This window comes from Gavialis gangeticus, unplaced genomic scaffold (genome assembly GCF_001723915.1).
Source record: "Gavialis gangeticus isolate Ggan-Ray unplaced genomic scaffold, GavGan_comp1, whole genome shotgun sequence".
NCBI classification, from domain to species: domain Eukaryota; kingdom Metazoa; phylum Chordata; order Crocodylia; family Gavialidae; genus Gavialis; species Gavialis gangeticus.
In genome coordinates, this window is record NW_017729022.1 from 20,874,036 (window position 1) to 20,896,544 (window position 22,509).

Below are 22,509 nucleotides of genomic sequence, written 5' to 3' on the forward strand. Positions count from 1 at the left end.
TGGCCATTTCCTTGCCATCTGCCCCAAGGTTGCCCATGCACCAGCTTCTTGCACTGAGCAGGGCAGAGGCTCTGTGGCTCCCAGTGTAGCTGCTTGCAGCCTCCCAGCTGCCTGCCACAGCTGACCCAGGCTCTGGGCAGGCCCCTGTCATGGAGCTCAGGCTGCTTGCAGCAGTGACAGGGAGGCTGCAAGCAGCTGCGGTGGGATCCATGGAGCTCTGGCCCAGCTCAGTGCTGGTGGTGGGTGCCTTCGGGCAAACAGTGGGGAAGGGGCCAGGGCTGTGATGCTACAAAAAGGATTGGGTCCCTTGTGGCTCAGTTCCTCGCCATCCCAAGCCAACTGTGGACCTTGGTGCAGCCCCCAGGCAGCCACATGCCAGCAGCAGCAGTGGGCGAGAGGCTTTCCTAGCCCACTGCTGCCACTGGTGCACAGCTGCCCAGAGCCCAGGGCTGGTTGTAGGCAGCAGAGGCGGCAGCATCAAACCTTGCCACAGCCCTGTAAGGCCACAGGCCACAGCCCTTTAAAGCCATGGACAGCAGCAGCACATGTGGGCCTTTCCCAGCCTGCTGCCTGGAAAAGGAGTACAGGAAGTAGTTGAAAGGATCAGTATGTATGTATGACTGGAAAGGATTCTTGTATCATAGTCTAGTTCATGCTATAATAGGCAATGATGTGATTAACAGTTCCATTTGTAAACTGATTTTCCTGCATGCTAAAACTGGGTAGGTTGTCAGCCCTGTAACTCTGGTTGAAAGACTGTTCCAGAATTTTACTGCTCTGAAGCATACAAACTTTTTTATTTACAGGCCAACATATTTATAGCCAGTTTATGCATTTTATCTTTTGTCAGTATTGTCCTTTAAATAGGTTTTTTCCTCCTTTGTGGAATACCCTCTGAAGTATTTATAATGTCAGTGGTATCCTTTCTCACCTTTTTGTTTTCTTAGGATAAACAAACTTTAAGTTTTTTAGTCTTCTTTCATAATGTGATAGACTCTTCTTTACTTTAACCATCCTAACTGCCCTTTTCTCTTAACCTGTTCCATCTGGTATTTATCCTTCTTGAGCAAAGATATCATCAGTGTTCTGCAGTTGCACTGATACTTCCTTGTCTCTGCTGAAAGACTTGCCTGATGCATCCTAGAATTACGCTTGCCTTTTACATGACTGCATTGTATTATTGGCAGTCATACTGTGATAGACTAATGTAACGAAGTCCTTCTACTCCTCAGTCATTTTGGCTGATCTCCCACTCGATAGTTCAAATTCTTATTAATCCCTAAATGCCCGACCTTGTTTTTTGTACTATTGAATATTGTTCAATTTCTGTTACTCCACTCTTCAAGGTAACCAAGTTCTTCCTATGTGAAATACCAACATATAGGTGCTCCTTTTTCTGCATGATACAAATGCAACTTAAGTTTATCAAAAATCTGTTAGACCTGTGATTTCATGCATTGATTCACTCTGAATTTTGGGATGGAAATGATAAGGTTCTTTTATATTTCTCCTCCCAAGCTTGAATGTGTTCAGCTCTTTGATTTTTTGCTTCGACCTTATGTAGACATTTCTATTTCCATTTGTTCCTTCTCCAATAGATATTGTGTCTTTGACTTAAAAAGGTTTAAACCGTCAGGCCTTTTCCAAGATCTCTTCAGTCCAGTAGACTAATTCCTTCCCTGTGTTTATCAGAAGTTTGCCCAACTGAAATAGAAACTTTGTTACATACTTCCTTTTGTTTATCTTTCCATTTAAATTAGATTAAATCAGCTCATGTTCATATGATCCAAGGTTATTTTATATAATCAGGTTTTCTGTAATGTCCCTTTTGCTTGCCTAAAGCAAGTATATAATACTGTCACTCCTCACTTGTTCAGTGACAGTCACATCTATGAATAATGGGGCCCTACTATTCAAAATGTGACTAACTTACCTGGGAAGTTAATCTCCTTTATGACTGTGTGTCTGCTTTTTATTTCTAAGGGCCTTTTCAGAAAGAGAAACAATGGTTAATTGATTATTTGCAAATGAATAAAGCTAAATGGAAAGAAGTGATATATTTTAACTTAAAAAAACCCTTACAAATAACACCTAAAATGAAAATTGCCTATAGGCACAATTTTTTCAGGCACATACTTTGAAGTCTGCTGTTGTGGGAGCCTGCTGGGCTTCCCTTGGGTCCTGCTGCCACTGGTTCCTGTCATTTTTTACAGGAACCAAAGACAGATAAATATTTATTTTCTAAATTTTTTTAGGGGCCCTGCAAGTCCAGATAAGGATGGCTTTGTGGGCCAGATTTTGCCCACCCCTGGCTTAGCTCCATCCTCTTTCTCTAACCTGGCTTCAGGTAGTTGAAGACTGCCATTAAGTCTCCTCCTAGTCTCCTCTTCTCTAGACTAAATAAACCCAGTTCCCCCAGTCTTTCCTCAAGTCATCATTGACCACAAGATGAATATGAGCCTTCAGTACGATGCTGTGGCTAGTAAAGTGACCAAAATGCTGGCTTGCATCCATAGGTGCTTCTTAAGCAAATCCCAGGACGTCATTCTCCCGTTGCATCTGGGGGAACGTTTATCCACCAGAGTGCCCCAAGGGATGACAAGGTTGAATGGTTATAAACTACTGCAAGTCCATTTCAGGTTGGACATAAGGAAGAATTTCTTTCCTGTCCGAGCCCCCGAGTTCTGGAATAGCCTGCCATCGGAGGTGATTCAGGCACCTACTTTGAACACCTTCAAGAGCAAATTGGATGCTTATCTTGCTGGGGTCCTATGACCCTAGCTGACTTCCTGCCCTTAGGGTGGGGGGCTGGACTTGATGATCTTCTGAGGTCCCTTCCAGCCCTAATGTCTATGAAATCTATGAAGTCATGTTGCCAAGGTTCCTCACCGTTTTTGTTGCCCTCAGCGTTGTCATCAGGTTGGCTCATGCTGTATGTTACCATCAGTAAAAGATCCTGACCAGTCAGCCTCTTTTAGGCTCCTCCAGATAGAGGAGCTTAAGCTACTTAGCTATATTCAGTAAAGGATGGTTTCACTGTTCTGCTAAAACTGTACTCACAAGCTTGTCATTGGACCTGGCGCAAGATAGAGCTTTGAAGAAACATGTTTAACTTGTACCATTAACTAGGAGGAGACTCAAAGTAGATTTGCAGATTGGAAAATCTAACTCCTTTTCTGTTTTGGAATGCTCTTAATTGTTAATGAATTACTTAATTGTTGCAGATTTTATAGATTCTAATTGTAGTACGGTCAACTTGCTACTTTTTTGTTCTCTTTAAAAATAATTGTTAATTTTAGAAAGTTCATCTTTTGACTGTTTTGTGTACTTGCTGTATTTCCCTTGAAAATATTTCAACAAAGGAAATGGGGGGGTGTATATTATATTATACTATACATTATATTATACACACACAGGGGTGTGTGTATGTATATACATACACATGTATACACGTGTGTGTGTGTGTGTGTGTGTGTGTGTGTGTGTATGTATGAGGGGGAGGGGTGTATATATGTATATGTAAATACACTTATCTGAAACAAATATTTTGTAAAAATAGCCTGTTGAGTTTGCAGTAATTGGCTACACGTGTCAATATTGAGGCTTCCAGGGGATGGAGTGCAAAATGCTCTTTAGAGAGAATTTTGTCTTAGGACTTTCTCATCTTTGAGCCAGCTAGCTAGTTTGGTGACGGTTAGCAAAATGTCTGGTGTTTGACAGGTTCTTGTCAAGGACATGAATTCTGATATGTATTTGATGCAATCAGAGTTAAGTAGCGGCATTTTTGGAAACAAGTTTTGACTTGGCTTTTTGAGCCATGACTGCAGATACCTTTGGGAATCCAAGAGGATATTGCCAACCTTCTGCTGACTGGCAGGTCATGACACTTGCTTTTGACATCCTACAGCAGTTAGAAAAGATAAGTCTTGGCACAATTTTGAACCTCTAAGGTGCACACTGGCTCCGTTTCCCCTGTAGAGTGACAGCAAAGCTATAGGGCTTAGCCAGACATGTTTTTAATCCTACAAAGTTTGTAGCTGTTCCTCGCCCCCCCCAATCTCCATGGCAGACGGGCCATATCCGTCTGATGCTACATGGGCATTAGATGGAGGTAGCTGCAAGTGGAGAAGTTCTGTGCACCCTCATACTCCCCATAGGTGCCCTGGGATTACAGCCCTGGCTGCTGCCCTGGGACTAGGACTCTGTCTGTGTCCCCTTCTAATTTCTACCCCTGTCCATTGCTACTCCCTGCGCATACCCCCTTGCTGCACATGAAGCAGGCAGGGCTTGTGTGGGGCGGGGGCAGCTCTTGTCCTGTCCTTAGTCCTACAGGAACATGAGCTCTTCCTGTGGTTTCTGTAGGGCAAGGGACAGCTCAGATCAGTATCTTTGCCTTCAGGAACTGGAGTGGTTCTAAAGTCCTGCAACAAAAACAGTGCCTTTTACAGTGCCCAAGCTGTGGAGGTGCAGTTCCTCCTTGTGGCCTATGAGGAGTTCTAGCTGTGCTGCCTTGACAGACCCCTTTGATCTCTGGTCCTGCCAGTCAGCAGATCAGTGAGATGAGGGAGGGGCACCCTTGTCAGCTCACTGCAAGGCAAGCTATCAGAGAGCAAGCCTTGTTGGAGGGAAAAGGGAAAATATGGATATTGATAGAATACCTGCTCGCATCAAATTTGTCATAGGCAGGTTTTCCACAATAAAAGTTGCTCTTTTAAACAGCAACTTTTTGTTGTGGGTCTGCCATTTTTGGATTGGTCTCTTTTCAATGGGACTAAAAACCAAAGCTGATAAAACAGTAGATGAAGTATGACAAAAGTAACATCTATCTAAATGCTTGGTCATTTACCTTGCTCCCTGATTAAGTTAGTGTCCAGTATCCCAGCTTTATTCTTTACATTCTAGGCTTTTCTCTTTTCTGCTCATGTTTCTAGCATTAGATGCTAGATCAGTGGTGCTCAACCTGTCCAGCCCAGTGGGTCAGATGAGTGGTGCAGAGCCAGTCCATGCTGACCTAGCCTTGCATGTTAGGTTTACTGTGGAGCGATCCTGTGTGCTAGCTTAACTCTCCATGCCAGTGTGATTTGGCAGATGAGGCCATGTTACATGGCAGGAATAGCGTGCTTTCAGTTGTTGTTGCCGCCTCATTAAGGTTGGTTGGTTACATTTGTTACTCTGGGTATGTCTGCATTGGTTCCATGGTGTTCTTGAGGCTGCTGCCAAAATGCAAGCCTCGCCCACTCATTCCCATGCTGCATGTTTCAAATATAGGGATGCAGCATATCCAAATGTGACTGGTGGATTGAGTAAAATCTTTTCATCCCGTAGTCTATAGGTTGCTGGCCTCTGAGCTAGCAGGATTAACTTCCTATCTACCTCACATAAGAACTTCCTGATTGCCAGTTGGGCATATAGTGGGCACATTATATGCAGTTTAGAGTATATATTTTTTACATATATGCTTAAATGTAATAGAAAATCATGTCACTATTTGGTAAATGATTGATGTGTATTGCAAGACTCGGTGTCTGATCTTCACACATCTCTTTTAGAAACAGCCATGCTAAATGAGAATATTTTAGAAAGTTAAAGCAGCAGATCGGAGACTATATTGTTGTTGTTTTACGTCTGTAATGTTTCGTATGGGATCTGTTCAATGCTGTTATTCATCCAGTGCCTAGAATACCAGGATTTTTTTTTAGAGGCAAGTCATTTGTAGCACTGGCAAACAGCAATAGTTATTCTCATTTTTTTTACTTGTCCTCAGTTTACCTTCAGGTAAGAAAATGCTCATCTTTGTTCAGAATGTAGTGCACTTAATCTGCACTTTTATTGGGAGTTAAAGTTTATGGAATGTGTAGAATTTGAAAGGATTTTTTAAAATAATTTGCAATAAAATTCCTAGCTTTCTAGTAAGATTTTTTTTCCTTACCTTTCCTTGTCCTTTGACCTTGATGGGTTGCCATTTAGTCGTTCTTAATACTTTGTTCCTTAAACACATCCCTTCACTGGTATGATATACTGTGGGTACGTTTTGGCTGTTTTAAAACAACAGCAGTAGTACTAGTACACGTAAGTATGTTATAAACCCAGCTGTGCAATTTATTGAACGTTTTTTTTTTTTATTCCAGAAAGTAGCTATAACAATGGAAGGTTTATGATGACAGTTTCAGGTTCCATACATGCTGAAAAACATGATCTTTCCTGAAGAATTTGCAATTTAAAAAGTTATGAATCTAATTTGTCATGAAACAAATTGATTTTTTTGCTTTGAGATTTTAAAAACTCACTAAGTTTGAAGAAGAAATAGCAGTATATTTTGCAAAATGGAGGAAACACAATTACCTTTTAAAATCAGTGATTCTTTTGACACGGGGCAAGTTGCAAGTAGTTTATTCGAAACTATCTTATAATAGCTGCCATTTTAAGCTTTTTATTTTACTTTGTTGCTTGAAGCAGTTCATAGCTGTGTATGGTAAAGATTCTATTATTTATTTATATTAGTCGTGCCAGGGAAGAATTGCATTCCTGTTGTGTTGGACAGTGTACAAATGAATGTTTCCTGTTTTGCTTGCAGTTTGTTCCATAATTTGTAGGTACATATTTAATACATTATGTAAATTGTATGTTAATTCCCTGAATACATTTACCAGAAACAATTACGTTGATTTTTAATTTTTTTAATGTCTCTTTTAAAATGCCAGGGGGATGGATATTTTTCTCAACCCCCATGATGATGCTTTCAACTTCATATTTTTGAGCTAAACAAAAAATGACAGCTGTATTAGCCTCCCCCCCCCCCAGTACTGAATTTTACCAATTCAGTGAATTAAAGTTTGGGGTGGGGGTAGTTAATATTTTGTATTGTTTTTAGTAGGTTACAGTACTAACTTTTGGAAATAAGTGCATTTCTTTTATATTTAAACATGCAGTTAAGCATATTTATTTTTATTTTTCCTTTTAGTTATTCATCTAGCATTGCTTTAGCTTTTCTGGTTTTCATGAGACTCAGAGAAATATACAATGCTAAATAACAATGAACAACCACAACGATTTAGATGTAGATAAAAGCAGCAGAAAAAGAATACCAGTTAAAATTAGGCATTTTGACTACTTCAAGCATATTTTAAATGACACACAGATTACCTTCTCTCTTCTGTTTCCATGATTTTCTTCCACCATGATAATAATTCTGTCTCTCTTTACTAAAGATATTGGCATATTATAGGAAATATAAATTCTCTATATTATTCCACCCCTTTTCGTTTCCTATGCTTTTGAGAAATTACAAGTCAAATGGGTTGATTTTTCATGTCCTTTAACTCATCCCATTTTAAGCTTGTGTCAGAGAGCTGTCATCTCTTCGATGTGAACAAAGATACCCAATCAGTTCCAGTTGCAGAAGATCAGCATTTTTGGCTGCTCCGTAGTACGTCAAATTTGTGACCTTGATATGAAGGTCTGCATATTATTTGCAGTCCACTGAACTTTAAGAACTCTAAAATTTCCACCCAGTAATTGATCCATTCCCATTGGCAGCACTTTCTGATATAATTAGACTCCTTCCCATTATCCTTAACTCAGATTTATCCCTGCATCCTTTTATTTCTAACTAAGAAATGAACTTCTAATAAACCACAGCTGCCAATCCAGGGGTTTACTAAATACAGAAGGAGTATAGCCAAGTAAGGAAATTCATGAGAAAACTCTAAATGTTTGGTTCAAGAAGACAGAGGACCAGGAAGCTAAAGCTGGGATCTGTTTAGCATAAAACTTCTTGAAGTTCATTTCTCAGTTAGAAACAAAAGGATACGGGGATAAATCTGAGTTAAGGATAATGAGGAGGAGTCTAATTATATCAGTGATCTCTGCCAATGGGATCAATTACTGGGTGGAAATTTTAGTTGTTAGTAATAATGCTCTGAAGATGAGAGAGAGAGAGAGAGCGAGCAGTAAAAGTGATTATTAGCCTGGGAAGCAACACTTGTGAGGAAAGGCAGAAGGAGCTAGGGTTATTTAGTTTGGAGAAGAGAAGACTGAGGGTGATTTGATAACGGTCTTCAAATACTTGAAGGACAGTTATAGAGAGGATGGAGATGGGCTTATTTTGGACTAGGAGCTATGGCCTCAAACTGCAGCACATAAAATTTAGGTTAGTGATTAGGAGGAATTTTCTGACTGAGGGTGGTCAAGCTTTGGAACTAAAAAAGTTACGGAATCTCCATCTTTGAAAATTTCCAAGTGTAGGTTAGACAGGCACTTGGTTGGGAGGGTATAGTCAGAGGCTGGACTAGATGTCTGTGTAAGGTCCCTTTCAGCCCTATTTTCCTGTGATCCAATATTTCTCTTCTATGAAAGCCAAATTATTCATTCCCACCATGTTTATTGATACTTTTCTTTTTAGTAGCAATTAAAGGAGGATGTTAAACTGCTACTAACATTAAACATTTATAAGCCAGGAGATCTTTATGACTTGCATCTGTGAGTTGTAGAAGAGCTAAATGAGATCTCTGTACAGTTAAAATTGCTTTTTAATTGTTTGTAAAATACTTGGGAAGTTTTCATAAAACTAGGAATAAAGCTGTTTCCATGCCAATATTTAAAAAAAATATAGATGAGATGAGCTACTTATTTATAGACCTGTCAACTTGAAATTGATCCCAGGCCAAATAATGAAACAGCTGATACAAGACTTGATTAACAAAGAATGAAAGAAGCTAATATAATTAATGTCATTCTACATGGGTTTATGGAAAATGGATCTCATTGTACTAACTTGATATTTTTATGAGATTACAAGTTTGGTTGGTAAAGAAAATAGTATAATGTATTTAGACTGCTATATGGCATTTTACTTGGCACCACAGAACATTTTGATTAAACAACTTTAAAAGTCTAAAATACACGTGATGCATTTAAATGGATCAAAAGCTCACTAATAGGTCTCAAAATGTAATTGTAAATAGAAAATCAAAACTAGGTGTGCTTCTTTTAGAGTCCCAGAAAAATCAATTTTTGGCTTTCCATTGTTTAATATATGACCTAAAGTGAACATAAAAGGTGTATCTGCATGGTGCAAAACACTGCTATGCAAAGATACTCTGAACTTTTCCAGAAAAAAATCTTCTGAGTCAGTTGCAGCCATTGGACTTCAAATGGAAATTAATTCAAGAAAATTCTCTGACCTGTGTTATGCGAGAGGTCAGATGCCTAATAGTAAGGATTTCTCTTGACTTTAAAATCTTGTTGACCTTTTATCATTCTACCTTTGACTCCTGGATTAGAGTGGTTTGCAAACCATCTGTAGGTCTGAATGGGAATAGATATTTACTGGTATTTGAATAAAACAAGTCATTGAGGAAATACTGAGCAGTATATGCAATTCTGTATGCTAAGAACTTAAGAGTGTTGCAAAAAGAGCCAAAATCAAAATACATGGAAAAATGCATACAAGAAAATAATAGCCTCTAACCAATAAGTTTTACTTTCTTTACATACTACAGTCTAAAGAATGACACCTACATGTATTATTGTTATTGTAGCAGGGCACTAAGGTGCCTGCTACTTTGAGAGCAGAGATAAGGACCCAGGTGCAGGTTGCTGAGCCAACCAGTTAATGGGGGTAAGGACTTACACCTGCTTGGTCAGCTGACCAGAAGGGGCAGGGCCTGGTGCCTATATATATAAACCGCAAGTCTGAGGCTGGGGTGTGTGGGCTGCTGGCCGCCAAGGGGGAGAGAACTCTGCGCATGTGAGTAGAGAGGAGAAGCTGGACTGCACGAGCAGGCTGATATGGGGGGGAAGAGACAGAGTACCTGTCGGGTTGCTTGAAGGATGTTACAGCTAAGCGTCTAGAATTTGTTATAGCCCAGGGGCTTATGCTTTGTGTTTGTGGTTTACATCGGTAGACTGGGTGAGGGTATTAGGGGTTGGAGGAGGAGGCCTCATAGGGGCTCCAGGATAGCGTGGGGACCCCGGTGCCAGAGAGGGTGCAGCATCCAGGGGTGCACTTGACCCCAGCCCTGAGGAAAAGGGGAGCAGAGAATCGGAGGCCAGGTAAGGCTGAGGCCGCCTAAGCCCAGCAGGAGGGTCAAGACCCCAAGGAGGAGAGTTGGGGCCAGGCACGGCTACGGCCACCTGAGCCCCAAGGCTGCGGTAACCCCAGAGCAAGGGGCAGCGAGGAGCCTGAGTGCCAGAGAGGGCAACAAGAGCGAGACTGACTGAACAACGTCCGGTACATCTGTGAGGCTTGGGGCATGGTAAAGGGGTGGTTGGAGCCACGCATAGCCCATAAGGCTGGAGTGCGCAGGAACACCCATTAGCAGAGCTGGGCTAATGTACAGGAGGATACCTGTATCCAGGAGAACAAAAGAGGCAGCCTCCCTAATTACATAATTGACATCAAAGATGTGGTGGGCGAGATTGAGGGTGCATCATAGACTGACTGGACACGGTAAGGGGCACTAGGGGAGAGCATGGCAACCCCTAGGGAGTTGCTCCTGTTAGTTATAATCCAAAATCTGAAATTTAAATAGTTGCAGTAGATTTTTCCTTTAACTTAATGTATTATCAACTATTTTATGAGTAGCAGACTAGTATGTATATAACTTCAGAACAAAAATCTGTTAAGAGGCTTTCATGGAAACAATGCAAACAGTTGCATAAAAGTAATATTCAAAACTAGAAAAGCATATTTAAAAATACTTTTCAAAGAACCATGAGTTTACACAGTCAGACATTCAAATTAGGGAAACTTAATTTAGCTTCTCCTGTATGTATATGTTACCATACGTTATGATATGTTCTTTAATTATATCACCATACTTGCACAGAAACCTTTCCCACCTGCTGCTTATGAATGAAGCTCACTTATTGCAGCTGTTTAAAATCTTTTTTTAATCCTCTGCTTTCAGTATGTGGGTCTCACAGACATGGGTTACACACCATCTAAACAAATTGAACATAATGATAGTGTTTTTTATTTCCTTCTGGTTTTTCCAAGGTGATTCACATCCAAGTGTATCAGTTGTAGTTGTGCAGATCAGCCCAAGTGTGTCACTTTGGGATGCCCAGAAAATGAGAAATATACTATTAAGGCTCCCTTTAAAAAGCTTCATTTACTAAGAAAGGAGCAGCTTAATTTTGGAAGAAGTTTGGGAAATAATACTTAAAAAAGAGGAGGAGGAAAGGGGGCCAGTAATCTATGAAGTATCTTTGCCCATATACCGGTTCTAAGAGCGAGATGAGCTGGACATCTTAGTAAACTTGTAACTTAATTGGCATTAACAAAAACTTAGACTAATTCCCATGATTAGAATATCCACATTGAAAGAGTACCTTGGTCCAGGAGAGTACAGCAGGGAAAAAGGAAGAGAAGGCATTGTGGTATATTTTGAAAATATGCATGTTTCTTCTGAAGTTCAAGAAAAGAAAAGTGGCATTGGGTATGTGGTAAAGATAAAATAAATAAAAAGGGGGAAAGTATAGCAAAGGCATGATATACTATACAAATCAGGAAGGGCAGAGGAAGAAGGCAGACTTCATTTAGTTAAAAAAAAAAAAAAATAAAAAAAAATACAATGTTTGAGGTAATAGCAATAAGGCATTTTAAAGTCCCTGATATAGGGAGAGAGAAAAATAAAATACCCAGGGAGTTCCTGTCATTTACAACTGTTTCACTTCCTTTTCAGAAAGCGGGGTAGGCAACTGGGGGTCATCTTGAATCTGATTTTGATCCAAAGTAAATTATGTTCAGTGGTTGTAAAGATAAAGGTTGTCAAACTTGGGAGGAATGATTATGGTATGATGGAATTTGTGATCCAGATGAAAGGGAGGCGTGAGAATAGCATAACAAAGACACTGGACTTAGTCAGGTTTTGACTAAGTCAAATATAGTACGTAAGGTCGCCTTTATAGGCAAACTGAAAGGGAAAACTCCAGAAAGACTGGCTGTCCTTGGGAGGCTCAACATTATGGTATTCCAACACAAGGAAAAGAAGAACTACAAACATGATATGGCTATATATATATGCCTTGTAGCTATCTGAAAATGAAAAGATGTGTGCAGGCAATGGAAGGAAGGGCATACTACTAAGTATAATACAGATGTATAGGGGCAAATTCAAGAAAGAAAAGGTGAAGAATGAGTTGAAATTGGCAAGAAATGTTAAAGACAAAAAGGAGTTCTACAAATGTCAAATGGAAAAGCAACATCAAGGAAACTATAGGTCCAAGGCTTGACAGATCTGTTAACAGAAATTGCAAAGAAGGCAGAGCTGCTATGTTGCTTTATTTTCACTAACCAGAAACTGCAATCAAATGATTAGCAAAATTAGTATGAAGGGAAAAAAAGGGAAGAAATTTGAAATGTAATAAATACAGAGATGATTGGAGAACTTATGACAAATTTAAAATAATTTTAGTTAGCAAGCTTGACAAACCTTCATCTAAAGGAATCTGAAAGCCACTGGAAATATTTTCAAACTGATGAATGACAGTTATGATCCTAGAAGACTGGAAAAGGATTAACATAGTGTCCATCCTAGAAAAAGGTAGGAAGGGGGCTCAGAGAATTGCAGTGTTCTTAGCCTAACTTCAGGACCTGGAAAGTTACTAAGGCAGATCATATAGTATTTATTTTCTTAATGTCTGATGGATAAAGGGATGAACAGTAGCATCCAACGTAGACAAATAATACAAAAGCAATTTGAGTTCCTTTTTTTGACAGTGACCAGTTTGATGGATGAGAGAAAAGCAATGGACAGTGATATATGTAGACTTTAGTAAGTCTTTTGATGCATTTCCAACTGGGCATTCAAGTAGTTAGATAACCGCAAACAAAGAATAACCATTGAAGCAAGGCTGTTCAATCTTAGCTGGCGGCCACACATGAGGCAGGCTGCTTTCCTGAGGGCAATGCAAGATGCTGGCTACAGTCCCAAGGGTCTGTATGAGTAATCTGTTCCTCCCTACTCAGATTCTCCCCTGCCTCCTGGCCACACATGCCACACAGCTCTTCCCAATGCAGGTAAGCTTCCCTGCAGCATAGGTAGCTTAGATCCCCTGCTACATGTGCAGTGCTGCCTGTCTTCAGTGCAGGCAGTCTGGATCCTCTGTCACATGCAGTGCAAGCAGTCTAGACCCCTCTCTCACTGCACCCAGCACAAACAACCTGACCCCTGTGCTGCATGTGTGGCTTTGGCCCCCTGGCCCTCCCACTGCACTACCACACCCCATCCTCAGGAGCAGGGAGCAGGAAACCGTGGGGTTTGTGGAGGGCGTGCATAGGTCTGGGGGGTGTGGGTGTGTGTGGATGTGTGGGGTGGGGGTCAGTATGCTGTTTGTAGGGAAGAAGCTGGTTGGGGGGGTTGTGGCATGTGTGGAGGGGCAGGATGGCTGGGGTCTGTGAAGGGGGATGTGGGGTGTGCATGGGGAATGCAGGTGCATGTGTATGGCAGTCACGGCCTGTGGCAGATGGAGGCCCCCTGCGGTGTGTTGTCCTGGCAAGTGCCAGGACTGCATGTGGCCAGGCCAGTGGCAGGGTGAGTGGTGGAGCTAGCCTGGCTCCATGAAGCCTGGGCTGGCAGGAGCTCTATGCTTCTGCTGTCCTGCCCTTGGCCCCTGCCAGCATGGGCCCCATGCTCCCGCTTGCTGCCACTTGCCTGCTGGTGTTGCCCTTCCCTGGTGGCTTCTCTTCCCTTCCTTCGTGTCAGAGATGTGGGTTTTCCAGAAAATTTTCCAGTGACCTAAATAGTGTGATCTGATTTAGCATGTTTATTTGACTTGTATTTAGTAAACAAAACTAAAAAACATACCCCATGTTAATTTTGTCCCAATAGCCACAAGTATTTGAACTGAAATATTTGATTAGGAAAAAAATAAATACAGCACACTTAATGTGATTTAAATGTTATATTTAAACAAATTCAAAGCTTTATATGAAAAAAATATTTTTATTGGAATACTTGTAAAAATATTAAGATAATACACAATGGCATGTACTTTCGTTACGTTGTTGAAATTCAAGAAAAAAATGGCGCTGAAAACTGTTAACACTCATTTTAGCACACTCAAAGAACTGTGCATGATATGCTGTGCTTTGGTTTTGATTTGACCTGCACAGCCAATTAGGTGAATTCATAACTTGATTTTTGGTTTGGATTATCGTGTGTGTATTTACCCTCCTGTTTACAAATCAGTAACACATATATGTACTCTCACTTCCTAGGGATAATCAACTGAAAAATATTAATTACAACTTTGAAACTGCCAAGCTTGCCTACCCTTATATTGGCATTCCCTCCTTATTACTAATGAAAGTTATGAAACAGTTGATTTTTAGAAATGGAAAATTTCCCATGGAAAAATAAAGCACTGGAAAATTTTCTGCCACACATCTCTGCTTCCTGCCTGCTGCCACCACTCCTCCCTGTGCCCGTCTGCCACTCCAGCACCATGCAATTCCCAGCTGCGTGGCCAGGACCACACAGCACAGCAGGAGCCATCAGGGAACTAACGTGGCTGGGCCAGGCTGGCTTCTGCTGTACTGGTGATCCTCCCCTGCTCCCTCCACCCATTCTTATCTCTGTTTCTTTTTTGGGTGGAGGGAGAGTGGGGGGGGAACAGCCACAGGGTCCAAGGTTGGAAGCCTCTAGGCAGAATCTTCCAGTTGGTGCCCGGGGGTGGGGTGGGCCTTGCTGCTGCAACTGGGTCCTGCTGCTGCTGGCACCTTGTCATCTTTGACAGGCAGCCAGGGGCAAATGAATACAGGCAGTCCTTGACTTAGTGTTTCAAGTTACAACGTTTCGCACTTACAACATTTATATAAATTGACACCGTTTCAACTTTATGACGTCCATTTCAACTTAAGACGCTTGATCCAATGCAACGCCATGCCAGCAAACAAGTTTGCTGTGCTGCTCATCTCCCTGGAGAACATCTGTCCAAACTTGCTTGGACACTTTCTTTAAGAAAGCAGACAAGACTCCAGAAAAACTTGCCGCCAAGACTCCTGAGAAGACTCCAGCCAAGAGCCCTTCAAAAAGTCAAGTAAAGTCACCCCAAAGAAGCCCTTCCAAATCAATATGATTGCTATTTACGATATAAATACATTAATGTAGCTATATTACTCATCTATAATTGATCGAGTTCAAAATTCTGGGGTATTTTTGGTGAAAATAGGGCATCAGGCCTTGATTCAGGAACCAATTGCCCATTTATGACATTGTTTCTTATGAGAAAATTGGTTCTGAGTTGCAATGTTTCGACTTGAGATGAGGTTTTCAGGAACCAATTGCAAGTCCAAGGACTGCCTGTATTAATTTTCTAAATTTTTTAGGGGCACCATGGGCTGGATAGAATGGCCCGGTGGGACGTATCTTTCCCACCCCTGTTATAGATTAATTCAAGGAGGCATCAGCTTTTGTAAGCATGGCTTACTTCATCAGGTGGATCCTTGTTGGATTGGCAGGTGGTCTCAAGTGGGGTTCCACAGATGTCTGTTATTCAACATCATGTTGCTGAAACAATAAAAAAACAAAAAACAAAAAAAAAAAACACAACCCCCCCCCCTCCATTTTTGGTTGTGTTAACAGAAGCATTTAATACAAGGTCTGGATGCTGATAGCACATGCTGTTCAGTGTATTGCATTTTTTAAACAATGTAGAGAAACTGGAGGGTCAGAGGTCATTGCCAGAGATGATACAGGTTTTAAAAAGTAAGCAGTATGAGGAAAGGGTGAAAAACCAGGCAAGTTTCCTCTTGGAGAAAGATGAAGGGGTAACATGACAGCAGTTTTCAAATATTTTTAAAAAATGCTATAAATAAGATGAAGTAGCATTCTTCCTTGCCACAGAAGGGAAGGATGTGAACTGGTGGTTTTAAACTAAAGCATATTTGAAGAAAAACATTTTAACTGTAAGAACAGTAGGGTAATGGAACATGCTGGCTAGGGGAACTGCAGAACATCCTTCATAGGATTTTTCATGAAGGATGTGTAGGCCTGGGATGATTTAGGAGCTGTGCATCTGTGCAAGGATTGAACTAGGTGTCCCTTGAGTTTCCCTCTTTAAACTTATGATGCTGTGATTTGCCCAGCATCACATGGGAGCTCTGACTTAATCCAGTTTCCTGGAAATGGCATTCAGCTGCCTTAAACACAAGCTTGTCCTTTTATTTTTTCCTCTCTTCTGTTTACTATGCACCTGCTATTTCTACAGTAAATGAGTAAGAGGTCTTATACATAGCAGCCTTATTTACTGTGTAATCTTGATTCTTTCCAAGTGCTGACCTTCCTGTTCACTTAATTAGGTGGCATCTTATGGAAATAGTATTATGAAATATGTGATTTAAAATAATATCATAATGCATCAATAAATGGACATGAGTAAAATCCTACAGGCAAGCTTAATTCAAGTGTATCTTAATGTAAAGTACTTAACATAGGTTTTTTGAAGGGGAGAAGCTATGTATGTATATGTGTGCGCATGCATACAGCTTCTTATGGTTCTGTGTGTTTTTGTTTTGTATTGTTTTTAAACAAGCTTGGGTGGGTGAATAATTTGTTATATACAATTGTAATAACACTCCAAATTGTGAATCTTTTTATCAGTTTCATAAAACCTTACCACTTGAGCTAAAAGAGTACCAAGTTCATTAGTAGGCTGCTATTCTGCATGTGGATCAGTCAGTGGAGGGGGACCAGGGCACAACATTTTTAGTGAATAGTTTCATAGTTATTCCCTAGACAATAAAGGTATGTTGGACATGGGAATGCTGAGCATACTCCTATTTTGAAGTGCACTATGATCTGTTAATTAAGATCCTTCTGCTACTTCCTTTCCCTCAAGCTCATACTCTTTTGTCACTGGCTCCTTTTCTTCTTCTGTTCATCTACAGACTGTCAGTCCTCTGTTTGTTCCCCATCCATCTTCATTCAGATATAGTCTAGTCTTCCGCAGTGCTCGGGTACTAGCAAGAGGAATACTGAAAACATGGAAGATTCACTCCTGGCTTTCAGTTATAGCATCATGTGCCAGAGAGGCTTGCAGGAACCAGAAGGACCAAAATAGTCCTAAAGCCCTGGGATGGAGAAGCTTGGTTGGCATATAGGAATTGTGTAGGCATGGAATGTGCTCAGTGTAAACATAACATTGAGGAAAAATTACCTACTGGATTTGGACCATTAGTGAGGTGGGAAACAGGGAAAGACTGGTGGGGGATGTAGAAGTGGATGGCAAGTTGGGCAGCAGTGACCACGATTATAATTACCATGTAGGGTTGAACTAGTAGGGCTTGTGGCAAGAGCCACAACTGTTTCCCAATTTAACTCTGCAGGAGATACGTGGTACAGTTCCACCTGGCAGCCACTGCAGTGGCAATAGGCTGAATATAATATTGTATGATTATCTAATCCCTAACATATTAATTAATAACATAATTATCATGTATATGATATTATTCATAGTCCGTTTAAATAAGACCTTTTACTGAGATGCCACTAAATTTTGAAAAATTTTGGAGGAGTGCATTGAGTCTAAATAAAGGTTGAGAACTACTGTTTTATTCTAAAATGTTAATCGGTCCTTGCACATACTGCTTTGTGCATATAATCTTTGAATACTGTGCATGCCTCCATATTTGTAATCTTACATCTTCAGAATAGTCTGTGCACTTTTAAAAATGTAATTTAATATTTTCATGTTTATTTTTAGTATACCTCCAGATAATCTCTCTATTCAAGAGTTCCAGAGAAATGAAAGTATTGATGTTGAGGTGAGAAAGTTTATATAGAATGTTTTTGCACTAATATAAGTAGAGTTAACTAGAAAGTTTAAACTTGTAAGTAATGTACTATTGTGAATTCATACATGGAAAGAACTGCGGTTAATACTAACCATTGCAGATTTAGCTATAACTTCTTTTTTTCTATTTAGTGAAAACATAACAAAAATAGGTCCCAGGTTGTAACTGCATGACCTTTAGATATGCAAAGGGTAGCATGTTTGGTACAGAAGCTCCTTTTATATCAACTGGGATGCAACTAGGGTGGCCATTGTATCTCCAGAATACAAGACATCCCCTTTGGCGCGTGGCAGGGGGAGGGGTGAGACCATTGGCCAATCAGTAGTGAGGGGTGGGGCTGCCACCTGGACCATAAGAAGTCCACCATCCTCCCTCCTTGGCTGACTCGGAACCCTGCTCCTCCTGGCTGTGCACTGCCTTACCTCTAAGCACAGCTAATAGAATCACAAGGACAAATGATTGACATGCATTTCCATCAGTGAACTGAAAATCAGGACTCTTTACAGTCTGTTGCTCATTTAGTAACAGAAAAGAGACAAAGGGTTTAAAAACAGGATGGTCCAGTATTAAACAGGACCAATAGTCATCCTAAGTGCAACTGAATAGGAGAGGGAAAGATTTAGGATGTCTTTGACTTCAGTGCATTGTCTGTCTTAATTTCCACTGATGATCACTTACTCATACAGATAGTTGCAAACCAGTGAAAGTAAGGAATTCACAGTCTGGCCTAAAATGATTTCCACATGTTGCATTTCCTTGAGAGTGAACCAACTTTCTTGATTTAGCCAGTAGTGATGATTATTTCAACACTGACTTTGTGTTTCCCTCTGTATCAAAGACAGAGGAAAATGTGGTACATACTCTAAGAAGGTTAAATATAACTGGACAGATGAAGTTTCCTGACACATTGTCCATGATAACCTCAGCCAGGTTATCAGAGAGAGAGCTGCTGCTGCTTTTCTCACAGTTGAGGATGATTGTTTTCCATGATTGATTTATCAGAGAGGGAGCACTGCACTTTTAATGGGTGTGCTAACTTGCTTGGGTTAACGCTAGAAAAACCTTTAGAGAAGGAAGATGTCTGTGACTTAAAAGAAACCAGTGACCTTTTATATCAGTGGAAATGTGGGACTTCAAAGGCAGTGATAACAAAGAGCTTGAGTTGTCACCTCTTCAGAGCAGCAGCAAAGTTACGCAATTCTCAGTATGAAAACAGAAGCAGGACCCTCTGTAATGGCCACTGTTATTGTATCTAATTGATTAAGCTCAGTGATTTCAGGTGACTTCATTCTTGAATAAGAGCATCACACAGAGTTGATCTTTTCTCACTGATGTGCACTGATTCCATACCTTTCGTTGATTTTTTTCCCTTTAATTTTTCCAAATGGCCCCTATAGATGTGAGCTCATAAATATATCATTTTACTTCTACTTGTTTACATATATGCCGTTTGCTGTCCTCTTCTAGTTGAGATATTGAGTGGGCTGTAGTGGCCAAGAAGATAGTTATTCTGAAGGTCAGATCTTTTCTCCCCAAACTATATAATTCTATTTGAAGTAAAGATTTTACCAAACACTTTTCAAAAATTAATGGAAATGTCTAAATGATCAGAACTTTAGAAAATAAGTCAGGAACCTAAGATATTACTTTAGCAGCCCAACTTATATTTGAAATCTTAGCATTTATGTGTTTGCAGATTAACACTAGCAAGCATGGCAAATACATGATTCTTAGCTTAAAATTTCACTCATTACATTCATACTATACTTGAACAGTAAATTTTCGTTCTTCAGTACATCCTTTCTTTAACATTGTTTATCTCGTTCCACACATTTGGGAATTTAAGTCTCATAGGTGTTAGAATTGGAATTCTAATCACTGATTTCCCCCTTCTGCCTTCCCCCCAGGAAACAAATTTAAGTATGTTTTATTTTTTTAGGTTGTGCAACTTATCAGTACAGAGATACTGCCATATGCTAATTTTATTCCCAAGGAATTTGTTGGTCAGATAATGACTATGCTTAATAAAGGCTCAATACATTCTCAGTCATCCTCATTTACAGGTATGTTATATGAACAGTAATATAAATGCAGTATGAAAACTCTCAGGAAAGTAAACTAAAATGTGCACATTAGAATGCCTATTCCACCAAAGATTTTATTTTCAGATATCACACTATTATATCATGATAAAGTTTCCAACATAGATGATTTTATATGGCATCATTATAAAGCTGTGATGCATTTTATCCTACAAAGAATTTCTTTACTTGTTAGTCTTACCTTTATTTTCTTCCTTTTCCTTCCACTTGCTTTCCAACTTGAGTCTTGGCCAAATTTTGAGACAGCTGTAAAGCATACAGAGTATCCTGTCTCGGGCAGTGAAATGTGTTTTAAAAATATGCAGCTAATGTTTGAGTTCTAGGAATTGTCAAATTGTTAAACATCTTTTTTCAGTTTGTCTATTTAACAGTATTTGTAAACAACATTATCCTTATTGAATACTGAGGTGCAGAGATGTTTTCTTGCAAAGTATGGTTAAAGCATGGATTGTACTACAAAATGTAAAGCATGTATAGACCTGCTTGTTGCACTATTAAATATAACATTTTGCTTTGCAGAAGCAGAAATAGATATTCGAATGAGAGAGGAATTTTCTAAGATATGCTTTGAAACTCTGCTTCAGTTTTCATTCAGTAATAAAGTCACAACTCCTCAGGAAGGCTACATCTCTAGAATGGCACTCTCTGTACTTTTGAAAAGATCACAAGATGTACTGCATCGTTACATAGAAGATGAAAGATTAAGTGGCAAATGTCCTCTTCCACGGTATGTACTATATCTGTTTAAAAAACAAAATATACAACATTGTGCATATGTACGTGCACACAAAAAACACAAATATGCCAGCATTGTGTGGTAGAAAATAGCGTATTATAATTAAGATTGATTCAAGCAATAAAAATGTATTGTAAGAGAAAGTATAAGGCAAGTAGGAGGGGTTTCAGATTGTGTTGACCACATTTCCTATTAATTGGCAGAATTGTAAAGTAGCAATTATTTTTTGTATTTGATTATCCAGAGGTTAGGAGGAGGATATTACAACTTTTCTCAGTCCCTGAAATTAAAAGTAGTGCAGTGTTTCTATAGCTAGTTCCTCATTTATTTCCAGGGTAGCTATTTAGAGTTTCTAAACTGCTGGAGAGGGAAAAAATATAATACCTCTAAAATAGAACAAATAGTACCCTGAGGTATTATTGGAACCAGTTTTTTTTGTTGCAGGAAAAAAAACAAACATTGGATCTTATATTGTGGGTGTTTGTCTGTTGTTATAAGCTTCCCTGAGCTTTTTTGGGTATGGCAGGATCTAAATCCAAACAACAACAATAATAAACAGACACGGTAATTCTTTTCAAGAATATCTAAATAACATAGGTGCTTAAAGTCTACAATAAACTTTTTGGAAAATGTTCCAATAATAAATTGCCTTTCTGGGACTTCTTGGATATTCAAAAGTAATCATATGTATAAATATGTGCTAGACTGAGATCTATATATTAACATTATTTCTAAAAAACGTAAAATTAGAAATAAAAATATATTGAAGTATATTTCTAAAAATGAAATATAATACCATCCTAACTTGCAGCAGGTATGTAGGGAAGTTATGACTTAAGATTAGCATGAACCTCAGATATAAACACCTTAGGTGTTTTCCTTGGATTTTGTTTGAATTGTTTTATTGGTTAAATATTATTTTTGTTTGCTATATAATAGTATAACCTCATGAATCCAGCATGCTCAGGACCAAGCATTTGCCAGAAATTTGAAAACTCTGTACTTTTTAAACTGGAGTGGTGGCCAGTCCCAGGAGCGGGGGGCAGGAGAGGAGTGGCAGACAGTCCCAGAGCAGTGGCCACACGTGGAGCGGCAGTGCAGGATGGTGGATGTCAGCAGTAGCTGCCACATGCAAGCTTCCCCTTCTGCTACTCTGGAACCGGCTGCTGATACTCCTCAATCCAGTGTAGTTTTAAAAAGTGCTGGATTTTTGAGAATTCCAGATATTTGATTTCTGGATTTATGAGGCTATACTATAATTAACAGGAAACTATATTCTGGAAAACATTTTCTGAAATTATGTATTTCTTAGTTTATAATTCTTTCCCCTATAGGCAACAAGTAACAGAAATCATATTTGTTTTAAAAGCCATCAGTACACTTATAGATTCACTTAAGAAAACTCAGCCTGAAAATGGTAAGTTGTTGTTAAACAATGAAGTTGTAAATGAAATAGAATTGTCTTCTCTATCCTATGTATGTGTTTGTTTAATGTTTTTATGCAGTTTCCAGGGGATGTGATATCCATAAGGCTTCTTATTTTGCACTTTTATGCATGTTTCAGAAGCCAGGTAGTTATTTTAAAATAACATCTTTCCAATAAACCAGTTGGCATACAGCTGTAAGATGCATACTACAATAGGAAGTTTCCACTCTAGGACTAATGCCTTCTCTTAATAGACACCTTTTAGTTATTAAATCCAATATCTATAGCATCTAAAATAAAATGTTACCTCTTTAGCTTTCAGTGGTTGTCTTCAGCAGTAACCTTGGTAGATGCTGTTTACCTATGCAATATTCTTTTCAGATTCTTAGCTGGCATTCGCTCTTGGGTCCATCCAGTCTACTGTAGTCAGGTTTAAGATAGGTAT

The 22,509-nt window shown here is 39.6% G+C and overlaps 1 protein-coding gene across 4 annotated transcripts in view; it reads left to right on the forward strand.

The window, feature by feature from the left end:
• The window catches only part of MON2 (MON2 homolog, regulator of endosome-to-Golgi trafficking), a 168,498-nt gene that overhangs the window by 141,467 nt on the left and 4,522 nt on the right, over window positions 1–22,509 (forward strand). For all 4 annotated transcript variants that reach the window (XM_019514641.1, XM_019514644.1, XM_019514643.1 and 1 more), the window contains 4 exons: window positions 17,710–17,770; window positions 19,740–19,863; window positions 20,422–20,629; window positions 21,973–22,055. In XM_019514641.1, the coding sequence (XP_019370186.1) occupies window positions 17,710–17,770; window positions 19,740–19,863; window positions 20,422–20,629; window positions 21,973–22,055 (476 nt within the window). The remainder of the gene's footprint in view (window positions 1–17,709; window positions 17,771–19,739; window positions 19,864–20,421; window positions 20,630–21,972; window positions 22,056–22,509) is intronic.